The sequence below is a fragment of the Oreochromis niloticus genome, unplaced genomic scaffold (assembly GCF_001858045.2).
Source record: "Oreochromis niloticus isolate F11D_XX unplaced genomic scaffold, O_niloticus_UMD_NMBU tig00007022_pilon, whole genome shotgun sequence".
Lineage (NCBI taxonomy): Eukaryota > Metazoa > Chordata > Actinopteri > Cichliformes > Cichlidae > Oreochromis > Oreochromis niloticus.
In genome coordinates this window covers 1-20,857 of record NW_020328316.1, presented here as the reverse complement: position 1 = coordinate 20,857, position 20,857 = coordinate 1, and the positions used below count along the sequence as shown (strand labels likewise).

The window sequence follows — 20,857 nt, the reverse complement described above, 5'->3', positions numbered from 1 at the left end:
TGTCAGGTGACGCTCAAGTAGGTGTAAATGAAGAAAAATGTTAAAAATTCACTAGGATGTCGCATACAGAAGATTTGTAGTCTGTATAGACACCAATAGAATTGCACCATTCTGGTTACCGATTAGTATTGTAATAAAACAATTATCTCATGTACTAACACATACTAAACTCTTTATTGAAAAGCTAGTTTAACATGTTCAAATTATATGCACAGTCATCCAGGACATGGTGGTTTGAGTGCTTAAAACGTTTTTCCTTCCCAAGTTTGAAAATGTGCAATAGTGCTTTTACACATTGCCTTGTTGAATCAGTTATCACTCTTTATGGATCCACCTTAATGAAGTACTTTCATACTGACTCTTACTGCCTTTTTTATCAGAGTCAAGAGCTGTACTACGTAAAAAGAAAGAAAGAAAAAAAAGAGCAAAGTAAAGGAAAATTAGCATCAGAAACATTTTGTAATAGGTACCTGATTTGTTCATAGTTGCAGACAGTGCTCAAAGTGAGCAGAGTTTATAAGTTAATGTTTGCATTTTTCAGATTTCTGTCTGGAATTCTTCAATTGCAATTGAACTGATCCTGAAATTCTTTTCGTTTGCACAGCTTGTTTGCTTGATTACAAGGTGCTTTAATAAGCACCTGCCAGAGTATCACGATGGCTGACGCAGAGGAGGACATCCCGTCTGCTCACTCGACACAGATTTGAATATTACGACGACACGATCTACGTTATACACAGGCACGCATGGTAAGCACCAGTTTGCATTGGGCTGGGTTATGACCTTCATTTTAATGGCGCTCTAAATATCTTTTCTAAGACCACCTAACTAACATTTAGTTAGTTAATACATATTTTGTGAGTGCCTGTCTTCATGATCATTCAGTAAAAATCAGTGTTTGGTTGTTTGTTTTTCCTTCAGGCTTTTGCCCTCATGCCGACAGCAGTGGCAGCTAAAAACATCGTGCTAGCATCAGAAAAACATGATTTTATTCTCAACGGGTCTAAACTTCGACTGCAGGTTGAGAAGGGCAACATTTTAATGACGCCGGTAAGCACTGTGTGTAGATAATGCAATCTACTGTTGTGACAGATGTTATTAAAATTATTTGAAAATATTTGTTTCTGCTTGTTTATTTAAAGTGTGATTATAAATGTAAACAAATATTTCTTTTGTAGAAAAAAAATATCTTTAAGCTGAAATAAATCAAACCGAATCCAAAGTGATGTAATGATTTTTAACTGTTTTTTCTTTCAGCTTGAGTTTTATAAGTCTCTGATGAAACGGCTATGCTATGTAAGTAACGCACATATCTCAGAAACAAAGACTACACTAGAATACCTTTAGATTTATTGGTCAGAGTATAAAGTCATAACTGGAAGCACTCACATCCAAGTCAAAACACCTTGAAAAATGGGGACATACCCGTTTTTTCAGACAGTCACACAGGGCTAGGAAAGGTTTGGAGAACTTTTTCCTGGAATAAATTAAATCCTCATTTAAAAATGCATTTTGTATTTTTTTTTTAAACATTTGTTTAACGATTTGAAACTTGTGCAAAAAATTACGAAATTGGGAAGGAGCCAAATGCGTTTTTCACAGCACTGTGTGTACATTAGTTTAAATATTTTTTCAACCAGTGTTATCAAAAACAGCAAGAGCTGCAATTATAAATTGTTTGGATAATGAAGATAGCTGCCAGGGTGCGTACCTGCTGTGTGAATATAAGTGCAAACTTATGACCTTGATCTTGGAACTGTAGTATAAGAATGTTTGGAATGTCATATTGTTTGTGGGTTGTTGTTTTTTCATGTTAACCCGGTTTTCTCGAAGCAGCAAGTGACTGACAATGGAGCACGAATAATCTACATCAGGAACATCTCGCCAGGCGAGTCCCGGGATCTCAGAGAAGCTTTGGAAAAAATGGATTGTGTAAGAAACTACCTGCCTCTTCTCAACAAGGTATAAACACACTCATAAATGCCAACAAGTGCATGTGTTCGAAGTCTGTGAAAGGCTGTATGAGATATGTGCTTGTGTAAGTGTAATCTTAACCATACGGAAAAATTGACAGATTAACTGCTTACACACCAAACTAAATGACATGCACCAACCTTCATAAATCCATCCTTAAAAAGAGATAATGTGTCTAGATTTGGATGCTACTTATCTTGAGGAAAGCACAACTGCAAAACTATAGAGATAGTAAAGAGAGACTGCCGATAAGCTGCTCGCTGAGCAATTCTTCATATGCTCATGCGCACTAGTATTTATCACATTACAGCATTAGTGCAGGGGTCATGTTGAGCATGGCTCCAGTGCATCATTGAGCCAGGATTTCTGACTTTTGAATCCAGTGAACTCCACAATAAAGCTGTACTTAGTTCACTCTTTCCACGTGTGCTTAGCACTTATTTTCTAACATTTACAATGTGAAATTAAAATGTTCAGAAAAATTTTCTTTCTTGTGTTTCAGGTGTTTATCGAATTTCAGTCTCTTCGTGATGCTGATCGCCTTGGCGTTTGGTACAGCCTTCTAAAACGGGCCACCGGCCACAAATTGTCAAGGCTGAAAATACCACACGGTGGATGTACCTCACTGCGTAAGTGTTTTTTTTTAAATGGGATTTTAAACAAATATGATTTAAACGAGAAAAAAAAAGATAGGTTAAGTTAATGGAAGGTCATCTGGTAAGACCTTTCTTTCGCTTTCTGTTTGTGAAACACTCATGAATATATTTTTCAGTTCTCCCCTGGGCTGTGGATAAAGTGAAGACAAAACTGCTGATTTATTGTTGTTCACAATAAGTCATTGTGACACATTCCCTCAACTTTTATCCACTAACACTGTGATTCTCGTTCCCACAAATCCTTTGATGCTCATTTGCCTTATTATCTCTCTGACCTCTTTTCTGGCCCCTCCAGAAATCTTTGCTCCATCAGTGGTCGATTCCCTTCTGCTTGTCTCTGCCGTAGACACATGAACCAGAGCCATTACTTAAACTGCACTTTTTCAGTCTGGCATTTGATCTAACCCACTAATCATTGTTTTTCTGATGTTCAATTCAATTCAGTTCAATTCAATTTTATTTATATAGCGCCAAATCACAACAGAAGTCGCCTCAAGGCGCTTTATATTGTACAGTAGATCGCACAATAATACATATGTCAGTGATGTCTATGATACCTTGGGTATCTGTAAAGGTGCTTAAAGTTAAAATAAAAGTCAAAACATTGATATTACTGGATCATTGTAAACATTAAAACCTGTTTTGCACCACTCATTTTTCCTTTTTCTTTCCCCCACAAAAATTTTAACAAAACTTATTTGGCTTGTGCAGCACCAAGATTGCCAGACAAAGCTTTGCCAGACAGCGAGGTTGCTGTTGATGGTGCAACTGTCCAACAGAAGATATTACCGTCCCACAACGCAGCACTTCACCATATTGGATCACAATGACAACTAGTCCCTTTGTGTTCCCCACTGTCTCTCCTTGGTTCACAATCCCAGGTGAGGAAACAGCTGAAAACTAAAATTAACCTCCAGATATAAAGTGTTGACTGTTACTAACTGTGTTGTTTTACACTTCTAGAGTATTTAACTTCAGTGAACTGATGACATTGAGGTGAGTGCATTTTATAACCCAGGTTTCATGTGTTAAACAGGAATCCTTGAGTAAATACCAAGAGGTGTCCATTTTCCCAAATACTCACCTCAAAAACCACGTTTCTTTTTTTCTGCTAAACTTGGTTTCATTTTGTCTCTATGTGGTCAGTAATAGTAATATATATATTTTAAAAGTACCGCAAGTTTCTCTTCAAATAAACTTTGGTTCTTGAACCTTGGTCTTGTAGAAGCCCAATCTCAAGGTTCTACGTTTTCCACGATCATGTTGACCGGTTTGCCAGAAGGAAACTACAGACAGGAGGATGTCACCAAGCTGGTGTGGCGTACTTCCCTGATCAGACGGTTCAGACTCTGTACTACAACATAATCGTTTTATCACTGCAGAGGAGGGTGAGGAGTAGACCCAGCAGGCTGATACAGAGAAATTTGCATTTGCAAATTTAATTCAATTAATGAATTAATATTGAATGTTTCCTCTGCATCATTTTTCCCTCCAGGCCTTTGTGTTTTTAACAGCTGGATGCGTGCTGCGATTTCGCCAGAGATTACCTCAAAATCCAGTTACTGTTGGAGAGTGGACGCTCAGAATCCACATTGTTTACAAGACATGCTTCCTGGTTCAAGTGAGGTATGAAATGGAGCAATCGGGGGCTGTTAAATCAGGGGCATGCTCCTGTTTCACTCAAACTATTCAGATCCCAATCAAAACAGATTCCTCCTCTAAGGAGTGAGCACAGATCATCCTCTCTGGGCTAATATTAATAGAATGAGACTCAGAATACTTTATTGATCCCTGGGGAAATATATTGGTTACAGTACAAACAGTAACAAGAAGATACAGATACAAGAAGTAAGGATAGCACAATATATACATACATATAAGTCACTTATTGATAAATATCTGAATAGAAATGGAAAAACTAAAAATATGCATGAATTTCAAATCAGGTATTTATTATTATTTGTCTGTATTTGTTCCTTCCTTTTGCAACAGCAGCACAAAAGCTGCATGAACTTTATCCACTTTTCTGTTCATAGGCGACAACCCACGTCATTCCGCACCACTTTAAATTTCCACAGAGCTTCTTGTGAAGTCAGCCCTGTGTAAACTTTAAAGACCCAGACATAGTTATAGAGTGTTTTACTGACTATTAAGTAATGCCCTTACTTATTTTGAAACTTCAGTCGCTGCTAACCTTCTAGCTTCAGCGTTTCCCATCTCAAGTTTCCTTGTGGCCAGCTATTCAGGACCTTTCTGAAACTCTCTCCACAGCTACATGTTAAGAGGAATTGAGGTCTGACAACTGTTGCGGAAGTCACTGAGTGTTAAGGATGGTGAGTTAGTGAACCCAGACGCGGACCTCTCGTTAAAGTTCAACAGTGTCTTTATTTACAGTGAAGCCAATCCACAGTTATCCATAGTGCAAGTCCCTTCAGTGCTCCTCTCCCGTCTCCCCTCGTGTGTCCACACAACTCCCGTCAATCAGTGACGTCTCTCCTTCCGTCTCTCCGTCTCGTTCGCTTCCTGAGAAAAGGCAAAACAGCCGCGATTAGCCTCCCTCCGCTATCAAACACTTGCTTTACCCTTGCTGAGCTCGAGTCACTACCAGGCTTGGTGCAATACTCCAGCGCTGTCTGTCACTCAGCCACACCATTAAATAGCTCTGCCAACGACGGTGGATGATTGGCAGCAGCTGGCGAGGAATCAGTCGCAGGTGGGACAGGTCAGAGCGGCAGCACTTCCGGGTCGGAGATCTCCCGTGCTACGCGACCGCGTAACAATCGCAGCGGAGCCGGAGAGGAAAAAACAGAGCGAGAGAGAGGAGAACAAACACACACATACACACAGGTCGCCGTCGGGGCACCGTCAGACCTGACACTGACACTCAAATAGCATCAAATAGTTCAAATAGCATCAAATAGTTCCTGCAAACTTTGGTTATATGTTGTGTCGTTACTATCCTGAAGTAGAATCCTTTGCCACAAAGATGCAAACCAGGATCGAGTTACTTCTCACTTACAGTGGAGTCCAATATTTATCTATTAAATGTGGTCAATAGAACATTAAAAACACTCTAACCAGGAGGAGAGTTATTCAGTATTTATTGTACAACAGAGGATCAGTGATTGATGTAATCCCCTTTCATCTTCTACTCTTTTCACAGGAGAGCATGTATAGAAGCATGATGAAATGGAGCAACACTGTAAGTCAGCAGTCACATAAATGTGTCTTGTAAAGCAGCAGGCTCGGTCTCCCTGATCTTAACGCTGGTTGTTTTTCAGCATGTTCCAGAGTCTGAGGCTCTGGAGACCGGCTGCTGAGTGTGGAGGTCTCCGAGGTGAATGTGGACCTTCTCATGATGATCATGGAGCGGTGGCGTCCATTGCTGCTTTTGTCAGATTCTTGCCGCTTGCCAACAGGGTACGATTTCATAAACACGTGCAACTTTTTTATGTTTTACAGAAGGCTGCAAGCTTGTCATGGTGTCTGCTGTTCTTTTAATATGAGAAACATTTTAAATGAGTCTGAAGGAGACTTTGTGTTTTTTTAACACTAAGTCTAAGTCTTTTTAACTTAACACAGTTCTCAACCAAGTAGTAATCTTATGACCTGTTCAGCCTTTTGTCCTGGCCCATCTAGCAGGGAGATCCCTGCAGTTGAGGCAGCACTAAGTTATTCTTTTAGTGTTTCTTGCTCAGTGGTTTTATTGTTCATCAAAAACTTGCAAAAGTAGAGAAATATGTTTGCACTTATTTTCCATTTGCAAGTTTAAAACCCCAAGATTTATTTTTCTTTGCCTAAACAAACTCGCCAGGACCTCTATCCTGTTACTTTCACAAATTCTTTGTTGCCCTGTACATACAAATCGTGCCTGTAGCACACCCGTTGAGTACCACTGTGTTGCTCAAACATCCTTTCTGTTTTCTCAGATATGCATTGAGATGGCCGAACCTGGTGGATTAACACAGGTGATGGAGAGCAATGTCACCAAGGACTATTTATCTTCTTGGTAAGTGTGTCCCACAATCAGAAGTGAGAAAAAGAGGAAATTTATTTTACACTGTGTTTTTGCATTTTCTTTAAAGTGTCTTCATGTTTGTCTGACCTTGTGCTTTTTTCTCTCCTCTTCATAGGAGTAAAGCTGGACGTATTGAGTCGTGAGTATCTTTCTATTTCAGGTTTAGTGGCAGAGTCAAATATACTATACACTCCTCAAGGTCGTCTATAGTAAACAGTTCCCAAAGATGCAAAAGAGAAGAATGTGATTTAGATAGAAGCAACTCTAGATTAGAAATTTGAAATGGAATTTCTTATTTCACATTAACATTTGTGACAACAAACCTCTTTTCATGGTAACCTACTGGCATCTTTGCTTTTAAATTCAGTTTGAAGAGCCTGAAACAGCGTCTGCAAGACTCTGGTGAGAACAAAGTTCACCTCAAAATGAAAACCAAGAAGACCGCAGAATCGACAGATGCAGTGACCAAAGGTGACTGCCAGGCGGAGAGCCAGAGGACCGAGGAGGAAGCAGTGACCCAGCCCGATGCTGCAGCCGCCCCTGCTGGACGGCAGCCAGAGCCCAAGTGTCCTGATGACGAGACACAGGAGGGAGAGGAGAAGGATGGATGGAGCATGGCCGACATTAAAGGTACAAAGAGCTGCTTTAAATCAGCAAATACACCGCTCTGACAGCGAAAACACAGTAAACTGAATGTAAAAAGAAAAGTTGTGATATTTTATGGCTCTGATCTCATATTTGTGTTCCCTGCTGTGCTACAGACATTCAGCCTGGTGGTAGTAATATTTTACATATGTGGTGTTTAAAAATGCTCCGTTGGTGTGATGAATATATCCCACACCATCAAGGATCCAAGATTTCTGACCCTACCATCCTAATGTCACAGCAGAAACTGAGATTCAACAGACCAGGCAGCGTTTTATTTTACAGCGTTGCTGAGCCTGTGTGAATTGTACCCTCAGTTTTGTGTTCTTAGCTTAGAGAAGTCGAACCCAGTGTGGTCTTCTGCTGCTGTAGCTCATCTGCTTCAGTGTTGGATGTGCTGTGTGTTCAGAGATACTCTTGTGCATTGTAATAAGTGGTTGTTTGACTTGCTCTGGCCTTCCTATCAGCGTGAAGCAGTTATTTCATTCTCCTCTGAACTCAAAAATGCATTTCCTCCAGGGAACTGCCACTCACTGGATATTTTCTGTTTCAGACGATTTTATGTAAACCCTAGAGATGCTTCTGTGGGAAAATCCCAGCAGATCAACACTTTTTGAAACGCTAAGATCAGCAAACATGCCACGTTTAAGTGACTTAAATTATTTTTCTTCTTCATTCTGATGCTCAGTTTGAATTTCAGCAGGTCATCTGACCATGTCTACATACATAAATCACTAAGTTGCTGCCATGTGATTGGCTGATTAGAGATTTACATTAACGAGCAGTCAAACAGGTGTACCTAATAAGTGGCCGATGAATGTTTCAGCTTTCAAGTAAATCGAAATCATTTGTTCAATTATTATTGATTATAATTTAATGTTTAAATATTTTATAAACCCAGTGGGTCCTGTAGCAGATTTGTTGATGATTAACGTGTCGCTCTTTTCATTTTCAGTTGTGGGAAAACGCAGGAGGGAGCTTGTCGGACCTGAGGCAAAGCGATCTCGCGCTCAGTCTCCGTGTGTTGTAGCAGATTTCAGACTGCCTCAGTTCAACCCTAACAGCCCCATCGGTCAGACACACACACACACACACACACTCTCTAAATTCAAATTTGTTGTTAATACTTGTCTAATCTTCCTGTTTCTGCTTCTCTGCAGGTCAGGAGTTTGTGGTCCCTAAATCAGGATTTTTCTGTAACATCTGCTCTGTTTTCTGCCTGAATGAGAAGACCGCCAAGGAACTCCACTGCTGCAGCCAGAAACACTACGACAACCTGCAGGTACGCACGCACATACATATACACGATTCAGCACACAAAATCACACTGTTGGCCTAACGATGTTTGTTTTCTCACTTTTCTGTTTTTTAGAAGTATTATGAGGAACGTCGACAAAGAGCTACAAAGACTTTGTCTCACACGTCTCCAGGCTCCGTTTCTGACTGATGGACCTGATCTACTGGAGAACAAGCCATTGTTATTGATCCTACTAGTTCAGAAACTAACTAATCGCCTTCTGGCACCTTTTGTTGTAAGTTATATATGTCTTCTTTGATGAATTGTCTCCCAGCCTTTCAGTTAGTGCTTCTGTTTTTGTTTGTACAGGCCGATGGAGAGCACCGTTTTGATCTTGTTACTATTTTATCTTTTATGTGAAAATATTATTGAGAAATTGTCCCTATTAATTTAGTTAACATCAGGAGGTACCTGACAGCTGTTAACAGTTTACTAAATCTTGTTTTTTTTTTTTTTGCTCATTTAGATCTTTGGCTTCAGTTTCTTTAAGTGTCCAAAATGTGTTTGCTGCTGTTCTGTTAAACATGAAATAAAACCTGTCACATGTGTGTCATACATTTTTGCGACTCGCTGACTCAAGTTTGCACCTGAACAAACCATCAAATTCAGTCAGAAGCTGCGAGAACATTTGCGAGAATTTTAAGTGTGTATGTATATATATATATATATACATATATATATATATATATACATACATACACATATATGTATATGTGTATGTATGTACATATATACATACATACACACACACACACATATATATCTATATGTATATACATATACATATATACATATTATACATATATGTATGTAAAGAAAGTTCATCTTTTACTCTTGATGCCACATCAAGCTTTAGTGTTTGTAATGGTTACTGTCTGTCACTGTTTTATTGCCTGGGAATGTTTTTTTTTAAAAAAGATTTAGGAGTAGTGTTTGGTTGACTAGTAGGTGTTGGTACAGGTGTAGTAGTTTATGGACTAATAGAGGGTGTTGTCACAGCTTATGTGATTAATAACTTGGTGAAATAAATCAAGCTAAAGTATTAAAGAATAAAATTTACATCAATTCTGTAAATCACTTGTGGAACCTGAAACAAACGAGGACAAACAAGGAAGGTCTCCAATCAGCGTTTGTAACAATAACACTTCAAAGATCAGTCACATTTGCACTGCACACTGTAAACGAATAAATACCATGACTCCGTTGCATATATTATAAGTTATTCTTTATTAATACAGTGCCTTGCAAAGTATTCGGCCCGCTTGAACTTTCCCACATTTTGTCACATTACAGCCACAAACATGAATCAATTTTATTGGAATTCCACGTGAAAGACCAATACAGAGTGGTATACACGAGAGAAGTGGAACGAAAATCATACATGATTCCAAACATTTTTTACAAATAAATAACTGAAATGTGGGGTGTGCGTAATTATTCAGTCCCCTGAGTCAATACTTTGTAGAACCACCTTTTGCCGCAATTACAGCTGCCAGTCTTTAGGGTATGTTACTACCAGCTTTGCACATCCAGAGACTGAAATCCTTGCCTCCAGACTCCATCAAATGAGGAATCATCCATTTAAAACATCTTTTTGAGTAATTTTGTTGTGATCATGTAACCAAGCATGCCGAAATGAGGAGTTGCGAGTAAAACGAGGAACTTTACATATATTACATTTAAACGCCGCCTGTGCGCAACAGATGGCCACCCCTTCCTGAGCCCGGTTCTGTCGGAGGTTTCCCCCATTAAAGGGGGGGGGGGTTTCCTCCCCGCTGTCGCCAAGTGCTTGCTCATAGGGGATTTGGGGGCTTTTCAGAAAGGTTCACTGGCATCAAATTTAGGACTCAGGAAATGTGTAAATGGATGATTCTCCATCAAATGAGGAATCATCCATTTAAAACATATTTGCGAGTCATTTTATTGTGATCATGTAACCAAGCATGCCGACATGAGGAGTCGTGCGTAAAAGGAGGAATTTTGCGCATATTCCTCCTTTTACTCGCGACTCCTCATGTCGGCATGCTTGGTTATATGGTCACAACAAAATGACTAATCTGCTTCAGTTATGAGCTTTCAGTTGATATCACATTGCAGGGTGACTTCACAATGACATCACAGTTCAGATATTATGCTATAAACAAGGTATAGCATCACCACAAGTGGCAACATCAGTGACATAACTAATGTTGTCCCGTGAGTCCATAAATAGAACCCATGAAATGGAGCAGCTTCCGCTCTCCGCAGGTATAGACGCAAACATGCGAGGTCTACTTTCCCCGTTCGCAGAGGCAGGAGACCCCACAAGGCCTCCGGTGTTCGCAGACGTGGGAGAAGATAGCGTCGCAGACATTAGACAGTCTTAATAAACATGTTGCATGCGCATTCAAACTTTAGTCCAATGAATTTTTCTTAGATGAGTGTGTTTGTTTTTTGGAAACAGAGAAAAAAGTGTTTGGATGAACAATTGCAAAACGATTGTCATATTAGAAGACTCTCCTTTCCCTTTGTTGTTTCAACCAATTATTTAAGAGTCCTCAAAAACACCTCAAAGTCTCGCTCAGGATGTTGCCAAACCCCCCAGATATCATCCAAGAATCGATAATAATATAATGGCTTTTTAACACATTTCTCCAATGCAGAGGTCTCCCACTCTGCCATGAAGATGTTGGCATAGGCTGGGGCAAAGTTTTTCCCCATTGCCGTACCCTTAATCTGTAAATAGAATTCCCCGTTGAACTCAAAATCATTCCTCATGAGGTTTATTTCACCCCAAAGGATCTCAGCCGCCGTAGCAGGTGGAGACGACTTAGACCCAGTAGAGTGGTTGAAGGAAAAGGAAAAGGGGGACAGGTGAGGTGCATTTCATGTCCCCGGTGCTATGGGGGGTTGCAGAGAGGTGTGACGAGCTCTGGTGGATGGGCGAGGGAAGTGCTACTGAATCAAACCTGTTAAACAACTGGTTCAATCTGTTAGCCAGAACCTGGTCTCCAGACTCTGGACCCCCTCCGCTCACAGTGCTCCGTCCAGTGATGGTGTTCGGTCCTCTCCACACACCTCTGGTGTTGCTCTGCTGGAGCTGCTCCTCCACCTTCCTCCTAAAGGAAGCATTACATTTAGAAAATAAAATACTTATTTTATATTTGTTTGTATTTTTGTAAGATAATACACTATATACACGGAGTTTATCTGGACGTAGTGTTTTCATTGTCATCCAAGTGACTCTAGAGGATGAAAACCTGTTGGAGTGTGTGCTAATGTCTATAGCAGGGGTGTCCAAACTACGGCCCGCGGCCCATTTTTAATTGGCCCGCAAGAAATTTTATAAATAGAAGAGAATATGGCCCGCACTTCAACTTTTGCTTGAGTGTATTGCACTTCTTAGCTTTAACACCAGGGGAAGCTACTGTTGATCAAGGCAGTTGCTCCACCAAAAAGGACAATCCTAGAAGAAATTTACCCCAAGTTACTAAACATGGCAGAACCAAAGAAGCGAAAGGTAGAAAGTGAGTGCAGAAAATTTCAGACACGGTGGGAGAGTGAATATTTCTTCAAAGAATTCAAGGGGAAGTGTCTGTTTTATCTGCACTGAAACTGTGGCAGTTATGAAAGAGTATAATGTACGACGTCATTATGAAACCAAACATCAGGTCTATGCATCCTACACTGGTGCTGAGCGAGAGCAGAAAGTAAAGTAAATAGTAGCTGTCCTGCAGGGTCAGCAACAGTATTTTTTTGTGCTCAAAAAGTCCAGGAAAAGGCTCCAATAGCAGCTATGAGGTGGCCCAACTCATCGCAAGATGTGGAGTTACAGAGGAGCTGCTCGATCTTAAGAGTCTAAAAGGCACAACAACGGTATGGATACTTTTGAAGCTGTGTCAGACTCAACTGACAAAATGGGACTTAAATGGGACAAGCTGTGTGAGATACAACAGACGGGGCTCCAGCTATGGCAGGTGCACACAAAGGAATGGCGTCTATGATGTGCGCTGAGGTGAAAGAGGCTGGAGGTGAGGCTGTTAAAATGCACTGTACTGTTCACCAAGAAGCCCTTTGTGCCAAGACAGTCAATCTTGGAGATGTAATGAACACTATTGTAAAAAGTGTCAACATAATTCGAGCAAGAGGACTGTAGCACAGAGAATTTCAGGCTTTCCTTTCTGAAGTGGATGCTGAATATGGGGATCTACTCTACCACTCGGAGGCGCGCTGGCTAAGCCGCGGCGCCGCGCTGAAGCGTCTTTACTCCCTGAGGTCAGAAATTGACCATTTTTGAAAGAGAAGGACCGACCTCTTCATGAGCTGAATGACCCTCTATGGTTGGCAGACCTTGCATTTTTAGTTGATCTTGCTGATCATTTAACCACCCTGAACAAGAGCCTACGAGGGAAAGAGCAGCTTGTACCACAACTTTATGCGCACATGAAAGCATTTTGTGTGAAGGTCAATCTCTTTAAGACACAACTGCACAACTTCAACGTTGTGCAGTTCCCCACACTGTCCAAGATCACAACTGCTTATCCACAGGCCAACCTTTCTGCTAAAAAAGGGAAATATGTGTCTGTGATTACATGTCTCGAAACAGAATTCAGACAGCGCTTCCAGGATTTTTCTGACAGTTCTACAGGAACTTGGAAAAGGAAAAGTTTCCTCTGATGAGACGCCATGTGAAAAAAATGATCAGTCTATTTGGCTCAGATTTGCTCCATGATCAAATGACATTTGTCCGGATTTTTGGCACAAGTGGCGTCGGATCAGTACCGCAGCTGGATGGCCCGATTTACATACCCAGCGCAGCTGATACTCACCAGAAATCTACACTATTGGACAGACGAGCCAAAAGATCAGATCACCTTCTTTGAATAAAGCTGTGGTGATAATGGGGAGGAAGAAACAAACACCAGCACGAGCTGGTCTTTGCCAACAGCTATCTCTGCCAGAACAGAGACCAAAGAAAATACACTGACACCTCTGATCTGCTCGAAAAGCTTAGATTCATTTTAAAAAATTAAATGAAAACATCAATATACTGGCAACCGTACAAGGTGGGGGGAAAGCCATCGTAAAAACATTCATGCTTAGACAAACATTTAAAAGCAAATGATGGTTTCATAGGTTATCACTAGGCTTTATGTAGCCTGAGGCTTGGTGTCAGAAGGTGTGGATGTACAAGAACAATGACAGAGGTACATACTGTCTCCCAGGCCTGTCACCTTGACCTTGCTAAGGTCCAGCATGGCTGCCACGCTGCCACTGAAAGGGCTCTTGGGAATGTGATCTCCACCGTAGGTCACGCAACTCCCAGGGGACCCTGTCACGGGAAAGGGAAGCGATCCACATTCTCCCATTTAATATGATGCATAACAGCCAGAAGAACGCTTCCTTGTCTTATAAGAACCCACATAATACAAAGTAACTACAAAGTAACTACAATCCACGCCCGCATGTGTGAGCATTTCTTCTCTCGCCTTTGCACAGGTGTATATTTAACAGTGTGTGTTGGTGTGGTTGCTGATGATTTCAAAGTCATTCACAGCCTGCTGCTACTACTGCTTTGACTGGTACGCAGTTCAAATGACAGCTCAAAAGGACCTGTTTACATTCGCGTACCAACTATAACCCTGTTTATTCATGTTTATTCTTGTTTTTAAATCCTTGCCATTGTGATTTGAATTTTGATCTTGTCAATTTCGTCAAACATTTCATAAAAGTGTTATGAAGAGTTGTTCCATGTAGTATGACGGAAAACATTCAGACCGTATTATAGACCAATAAACTAAATAAACGGACTGTTTTTTGTTAGCACTCTCTGACTTTGTGAGGCAGTACAGGTATTCTTACCACTGCGGCTGAGTCCTGGTCCCTCTGCCTTGAGAAGGATCCACTTTGACCCTGAAGGATGTCATTGGAATAGCCTAAACGCAAACAGCCTTTGTCCTGATGGCAGAGGACAAAGGCTGTGTTAGCATGTTACCTTTGCAGGTAATGCTCTACAGTCATTTTTAGCCTCAAACAGCAGGTGGGTTAAATAAGTTTCCCTGTAATATCTGTTGTTTGGAATATTTCTTTGACATGAGCATATGTTTGCGCTCTTTACTCTCACACACACAGTTTTATGGAGCTTTACCTTGACCAGACTCTGAGCAGTCAACAGTGAAGTATGTTGGCTGGAAGGCTTGGAGGCCCGTATTTGCCACTCCAGGGTCAGAGACCTTCACCTTGTTTGGATGACAGCCTGCTCCGATATTCATCTGTGGGCACAAACACCAAAACTCTAGAGACTTTTCAGTGAGAAGAAAAGGCAAACCCTGCATGCAAGAGTGAAAGTGAGTGCATACTCACCCTGAATGGACTCTCAGTCTCCCCAGGAGACCATCACAGTGTGCTTCACAGGCTTACGTGGGGTGTAGGTGCAGGTGTATGTGCTGTTGCAAGAAATCTAAGAATAGTTGTTTAAAGTTATTTTAAGTGGACAAAGAGGATAAGGCGTTTGTAAACCCTGTTCAAGGAATTCTATCTAGCAAGATATGTAAAGATATTTGAGATTAAAAAAAAACAACCAAAACACAGGGAAACATAGGAAATAATTTTTGTCAGGCAATGACTTGTTAGTAGCCATGACAACAAGGAGGTCCCATAAATCGGGCTGGGCTGTTTGTTGCTGGCAGGAAAAGAAAAAAACAGAGAAAAATAAATATCAGGGAAGCCCAGGCTGAACAAGGTTCATCCCTTGGAATTTTCACTCCAAGATCCCCTGCCTGGACCTCCCCCTAGCAGATGAACATAGAGAGGCAGATGAGCCGAGGGCTCGAACCCGGGCCTCTATGTTACAAACCTGCTAGCCCACCACATGTCGCCACATGATGGGCGAGCAGAACGTGGAATATCCTTCTATTTAAAGAGCGCAAGGTGCACATCTGGCACCCAGCCTTTCACAGGAGACCACACATTTTTACACTCAAATACTCACCACATTTCACACACTCACACCTGCTTTTTTTCCCTGCCCACCTCTTTCTCCACTTATTTATCAACAACCACTCCTTTTTCATCTCTGCTACCTTGCCTTTATTACATCCTCTTAGCTAGCATCAGTGACCGGAGAGCAACAACAGCAACCCAGTGCTTTTCTCATCATTTCTTTAGTCACGGTCAATTCATGGGCCTCTACAGATTAGCTAAACCAACTTTACAAAACAAGTTTCCCCGAAGAGCCCAGTTGTCATCTCAGCTGCCTAGATTTGAGGACCTAGCTAAGGACGGTAGTTACGGACACAAACACATGTAACTTACCGAAAAAAGCCTGGGGTCCCTCTGTCACTCTGCTTATTAGGTGGTAATAATTTGATGTAAAAGTGTGGGAGACAGTGTGAAAAAATGAAGCCAGAGTTGGTAGCCTGAAGAGAGAAAGTGCAAGTTGTGGAAGGTGGAGTAATAAGGGAGCAAATAGTTGAGAAATGAAGAGCTGACAAGCATGGGTATTTTGCGGTAATAAAAGGTAATAAGAGAGCTGTAGAGCAGGCAGAGGGGTTGGCAAGAGCAGGAAAAAGGAGAAGCGACTTGGCTTCTCCCCGCCCCCCAAGCAAGGGTCGTGGCAGCGAGTCCGCGAGGGGTTCGAACTCGGGCGCTCAGATGCAGAGCGCCACTTCTTACGTCTTATGCCAACGACCAGCCGCAAAAACTATGAAAAAAAGGACATTTATCTTTTGTTCGGCAATACTTGTTTTTTTTGGGGGGGGGTTCTGTAAAATAGCTATTAAGTTTCTTGTGCAATATTGTTCCACACAAAACTGCAAAGCCACACAAGTGCCAGTGTCTCCCACAGCAGCAGCAGCAGCTGTGAAAACAAAGTGGACAAAGGATCAATGAGTCTGTGCTTATCGGCTCTCCGCTCTCCCCCAAGCTGGCGTTGTTCTTGGTAGCCATGACAACGGAGATAGTCCCAGCTTTAAAATAAAGGCCCCAACACCCCAAAAAAGAAAAAAAGAAAAAAAAAAAACCGGGATTCCCTGCGCAGACCAGGAATCCACTAGCAGGCCGAAGCGACAGAGATGATTTGACCGAGTGAGACTCGAACCATCGACTGTCTGTGCTTCAACCTGCCAGGGCCGGCGACAAGTGCTCTGCGCCACCTGCCGGGCCGTGGAATTAGTGCAAATTTGATATATTTGACTTCTCTGAAGACGAATTATTTTGAAAGGAAAATAATAATTTTAATGGGAGCAAACATGTATGGTGCTCGGTAAGATGACACGCGACTCACTTCTTCTTCTTTTGTTTTTTTTTTTGAGAAGTTGTTTTCATATAAACAATGTCAGTGACGTTTCTATGCACTACCACAGGTAGAAAGCTGATTGTAGATTTTTTCTTTTATTTTGTTGTCTAAAACACAAAATCCCGAAACAGTCAGCTCACAAAGTTGCAGGTTGGTGGCAATTTGGCAGAAGAGCCAATGACTTAAAGCATTTAGGTGCATATATCTTGCCACAAGACATGTGTGCTAAGCTAGCTAAATTAGTTTCTGTTAGCGAATCAAGTTCAAGCTCCTCACATATCATCATCCAGGGTACAGTCATATGCTGATGAGGAGATCCCATGCAGGCAACATTAAGGCAGTGTAACAAGTTAAATATGCACTAATTTGAAGCTATTTCCTAATATCTAACCATTATGATAAATGTTTGCCTGCAACTGACACAGCCAACACAAATGTCATTGAAAAAAACCAAACCCTGTGATAACATGTTTTTGTTTTCTAGAATAGAAGAAGCATATTTTAAAAAGCCAGTAGGAATAAATCTTTGTTGTTACTGCATGATTAGAATGAAGTAACAACAAGTCTGGCTGGAATAAGAAGTGGTAATCTGTGTACTGTGCTAGTGATCTGCATAATTCACCTTAGATGGTCATCTGTTTGGATGGCTGAAGTGGGTTAACGACACAGCTAATTTCATCAGGCTGCTACTGAAACATCTAAAATGATCTGCATCCACGATCCACCAGCTCAACAGCAACATCTGTCAGCTGTGCATCCAACTGGAGGCCTTCGCCTGCTGTGCTCAGGCGCTGGGCCGCGATTTCCGTCCCTTGTTGATGACCTGGCTGTATCCTGTGCTGGAGAAAGCTGGTGAGGAGACGCTGCTGGTCAGCCAGGCGGCGCTGAGCTCCATATGGAACATCAATAAGGTCTGTGGATACGCTTCCCTCAAGGAACTGATCAATGAGAACTCTGTCTACCTGCTTAATGACATATCACTCAACCTTCAGAGACTCAGCCAGCATCCACAGGTAGTTATGAGGTGTTTTTGTTTTTAACCCAAAATGGACACAGAAATAACTGCTGGAGGTTTACCCGATTTCCTCCTTGGTCTGCTTAAGCCTGTGCTGCCCTGAGCTTGTACTGTATTTCATTATAATCCTGTCTTGTTGGCCAGGCTCCACCGGTGTTGACAGTTCTGTTGACTCACTCTGACTGCAGCCTGCTGGTCGGGACATGGTTCAGGATCTGGATCTCAGCTACGAGCGCACAGCTGCTCTTTTCTGCTCCGCGCTGCACGCGCTCATGAAGGCACTGGGTAAGATTTCAACAGTGATGTCAGCTTGAGTCTCACGTATACTGGGAGTCAAAGAGGACAAGGAAGAAAATGTGACTCATTGCATGCTCTGCCACATGTTTTATGTTGCTTAACTTTATGTTTTCTGCAGTGCCTTTCAAAGTTTCTATCAAGGAGTACACTTCAGGATGTATAATTTGCTCGTTATCAAATTATCAGTATCTTTGGAAACATTTAATACATCGTGATGGTTTAATTGCTGAGTGGTTTTCTGTTGTAGAATTAATATTCATAATAATATTCATACAGAAGTTTTACAAGCCCGCACAGTAAAATGTATGAATTAAATGTTACTGATGGGCTCTTTTCAAAAACATCAGCGTCTGTGTCACACTGATTTTGATTAACTGACTTATTTTATTGTAACCAAACCTATGCTCATATTGTTGTCTTGTTTTCCTTTAGCGAGGTGGTTTCCTTCCACTTGTAGCAGGACCAGTACTTCTGCCAGCTCCAATCAAAGCTCCGGTGACCAGGAAGACCTCAGCATTCGCCAATTCCTGCTGAATTACCGCAACAGAAAGAACTGGCAGAGGGCATTGGAATAGAGGACGATGACACTGAAGACCGAGGTAATAGGTCTGTCTAAGGGCCAGTGGAATATCAGCTGTAGACTGTAGTGGTGGTTATATTAGATTCAGAGTGTAGAGGAGATGACCCTTTTATGACCAGCAGGAAGGCACACACACACACGCAGTGTCTTAGGTTAATGACACACCATATGGGTTTACAATGGGGGGTTGCTTTTATAAAACTGTTTGTAACAAAGAGTTGAGATTTGCAGAGGGACTCCCGGGCCATGCACATCTCCATTCTCGAAGATGAATAAGTGATAGAAGACGAATAAATGGTTGGGAAGTAACTATTAACCCTCACTATAAAGACATAAATGGTAACTATAAGTAACCACACAAGAGGTTTACTGCAGTGTAACTAAGGGAGGGTTCAGGGTCACCTGATCCAAGGCTGACTATATGCTTTATCAAATAGGAAAGTTGTAAGTGTAATGTTGAAAGTACAGAGGGTGTCTGTCTCCTGAATCCAGACTGGGAGCTGGTTCAGAGCAGAGCCCTGAAAGCTGAAGGCTCTGCCTCCCATTCTACTTTTAGAAAGAGCTAGTCTGAGAGTGAAGAGCTGTACCGGGGTGATGTGGTACCTTAATGTGTTTAAGATATGACGGGCCTCATAATTCAAGACCTTGTTGAAATATTGCCATGTCTTTATAACTCAGTCTTCCTACGTGTTGCATCATTGCTGGAGATTTGTTATGACAGCTCAGTGATCTGTGGTTTGTTGGGCTCCTCTGAAAATATGACACAGTGTCTGAGAGTAGTGGAAGACAGAGTAAGTGAGCCTTCACTACCATAACTTAGCCAGTGAGTATGTAGACATGAACTGACCTGTCACTGGAGATACTGTCACAACAGCTAGATATGTAGTTCTTTACTCCAGGACACCGTCCAGCTGCTGGGAGCAAGCCCTGAAGCAGTCAATGACATCTGCTGCAGCAAAACTTGCATTTTGCTAGTGTTTATACTCAAAATCAGTATATAATCAGTCTCAGAAAGCTCTTGTGGTTGTTAGTCAGTCCTACCTTCTCTGTTTCAATGTATATGTGAGAAGGGAATTGCATAAAAAGGTAGATGTGACTTTATAATCTGTAATATCTCAGGTATGAACCAAATCTGGTGGATACCGTGCTGTTGGAGGGAAAGGAGCCAATGAGTAGAGAGGCGGTACCCCAAAGTTTAAAGCCAACTACAACTAATATTAATTTATTTTACGTGCATTTTCTTGAATATTGACTTGCTTGAATATTTGAATTTTAACATTTAAAACTAGTGATAAATATTACTAAGATTGTATGGATTAACTTTTTTTCTTAGGTGCACCAGCACAAAAGTTAGGTGCACCCAAATTTTTCGTCGCATCGCTTAACCCCACTGTTTTACATGTTTCACTTTATTTTAATTGCTGTCATACAGACAATATTGATTTGTAAATGATGAACTAACAAGCTTGTCGACACAAAGTTCTTTATCTGGAGCACAGTTCTACAGGAAAGATAAGTTACTGAAATAGTGCTTGTGCTTAAAGTGCTTTGGCACTCTTTGGCAATATTGTAGACAATGTTAAACTTGATCATCATCTGGGCCTCCTCTGACAATCTGTTTGCTGCTGCCTGCCGCTGAAAGGCAGTGGGGAGAGGGGGCACTTGGCAGGGCATTTATCACCACATGTAATGTGTTTTCTGGATACACTGGTGCTTTTTAAGCGTTCAGAGGTTGATGGCTCTGTGTCAGAGCACTGGCTATGAACTTCACACAGATCGGACGTAACGAAAAAGTTATCAATTGTTCTTTTCATCTTTTCTCATTACCCACAGCTACATCCACTTCTCAGCGCCACAGCCTGGTGAGTATGTGATCTGCGTTCGCTTTGGAGGGAGCACATCCCTAGCAGTCCATTCCAAGTCGCAGTGAGTGAGCTGCATTTAATCCTACGTGCCTACATGCTGTTTTGGCACTTTCATGAATAAAACTGAGTTTTCATCTCAGTCAAAACAATCGCAACAGGCAGAGTACAGTTGTCAAGAATGACCTCGAGTTAGAGAAGCAGTAGTGTCTTATGATGAGTCTTAAGCTGCGTCAAG

The 20,857-nt window shown here is 41.5% G+C and overlaps 1 protein-coding gene and 1 long non-coding RNA gene across 2 annotated transcripts; both read left to right on the top strand.

The window, feature by feature from the left end:
• Positions 1-5,413: 5,413 nt before the first annotated feature.
• Positions 5,414-5,937, top strand: LOC112845365 (uncharacterized). Its single transcript, XR_003218181.1, has 3 exons — positions 5,414-5,477; positions 5,794-5,832; positions 5,912-5,937. It is a non-coding gene; the product is annotated as an uncharacterized LOC112845365 (long non-coding RNA).
• LOC109198602 (matrin-3-like) lies at positions 5,932-8,799 on the top strand. Its single transcript, XM_019354009.2, has 7 exons — positions 5,932-6,050; positions 6,560-6,639; positions 6,764-6,787; positions 7,016-7,278; positions 8,249-8,365; positions 8,454-8,575; positions 8,666-8,799. Exons 2-7 carry the CDS (start codon positions 6,572-6,574, stop codon positions 8,738-8,740), a joined length of 669 nt encoding a protein of 222 aa, XP_019209554.1. The 5' UTR covers positions 5,932-6,050; positions 6,560-6,571; the 3' UTR covers positions 8,741-8,799.
• The last annotated feature ends 12,058 nt before the right edge of the window (positions 8,800-20,857 follow it).

Coding starts and splice junctions, on each gene's coding strand:
- LOC109198602 (XM_019354009.2), top strand. CDS start 6,572: ATGGCCGAACCTGGTGGATTAACACAGGTGATGGAGAGCAATGTCACC. Junction 6,640..6,763: donor AAGGACTATTTATCTTCTTG/GTAAGTGTGTCC, acceptor TCCTCTTCATAG/GAGTAAAGCTGGACGTATTG. Junction 8,366..8,453: donor CAACCCTAACAGCCCCATCG/GTCAGACACACA, acceptor GCTTCTCTGCAG/GTCAGGAGTTTGTGGTCCCT.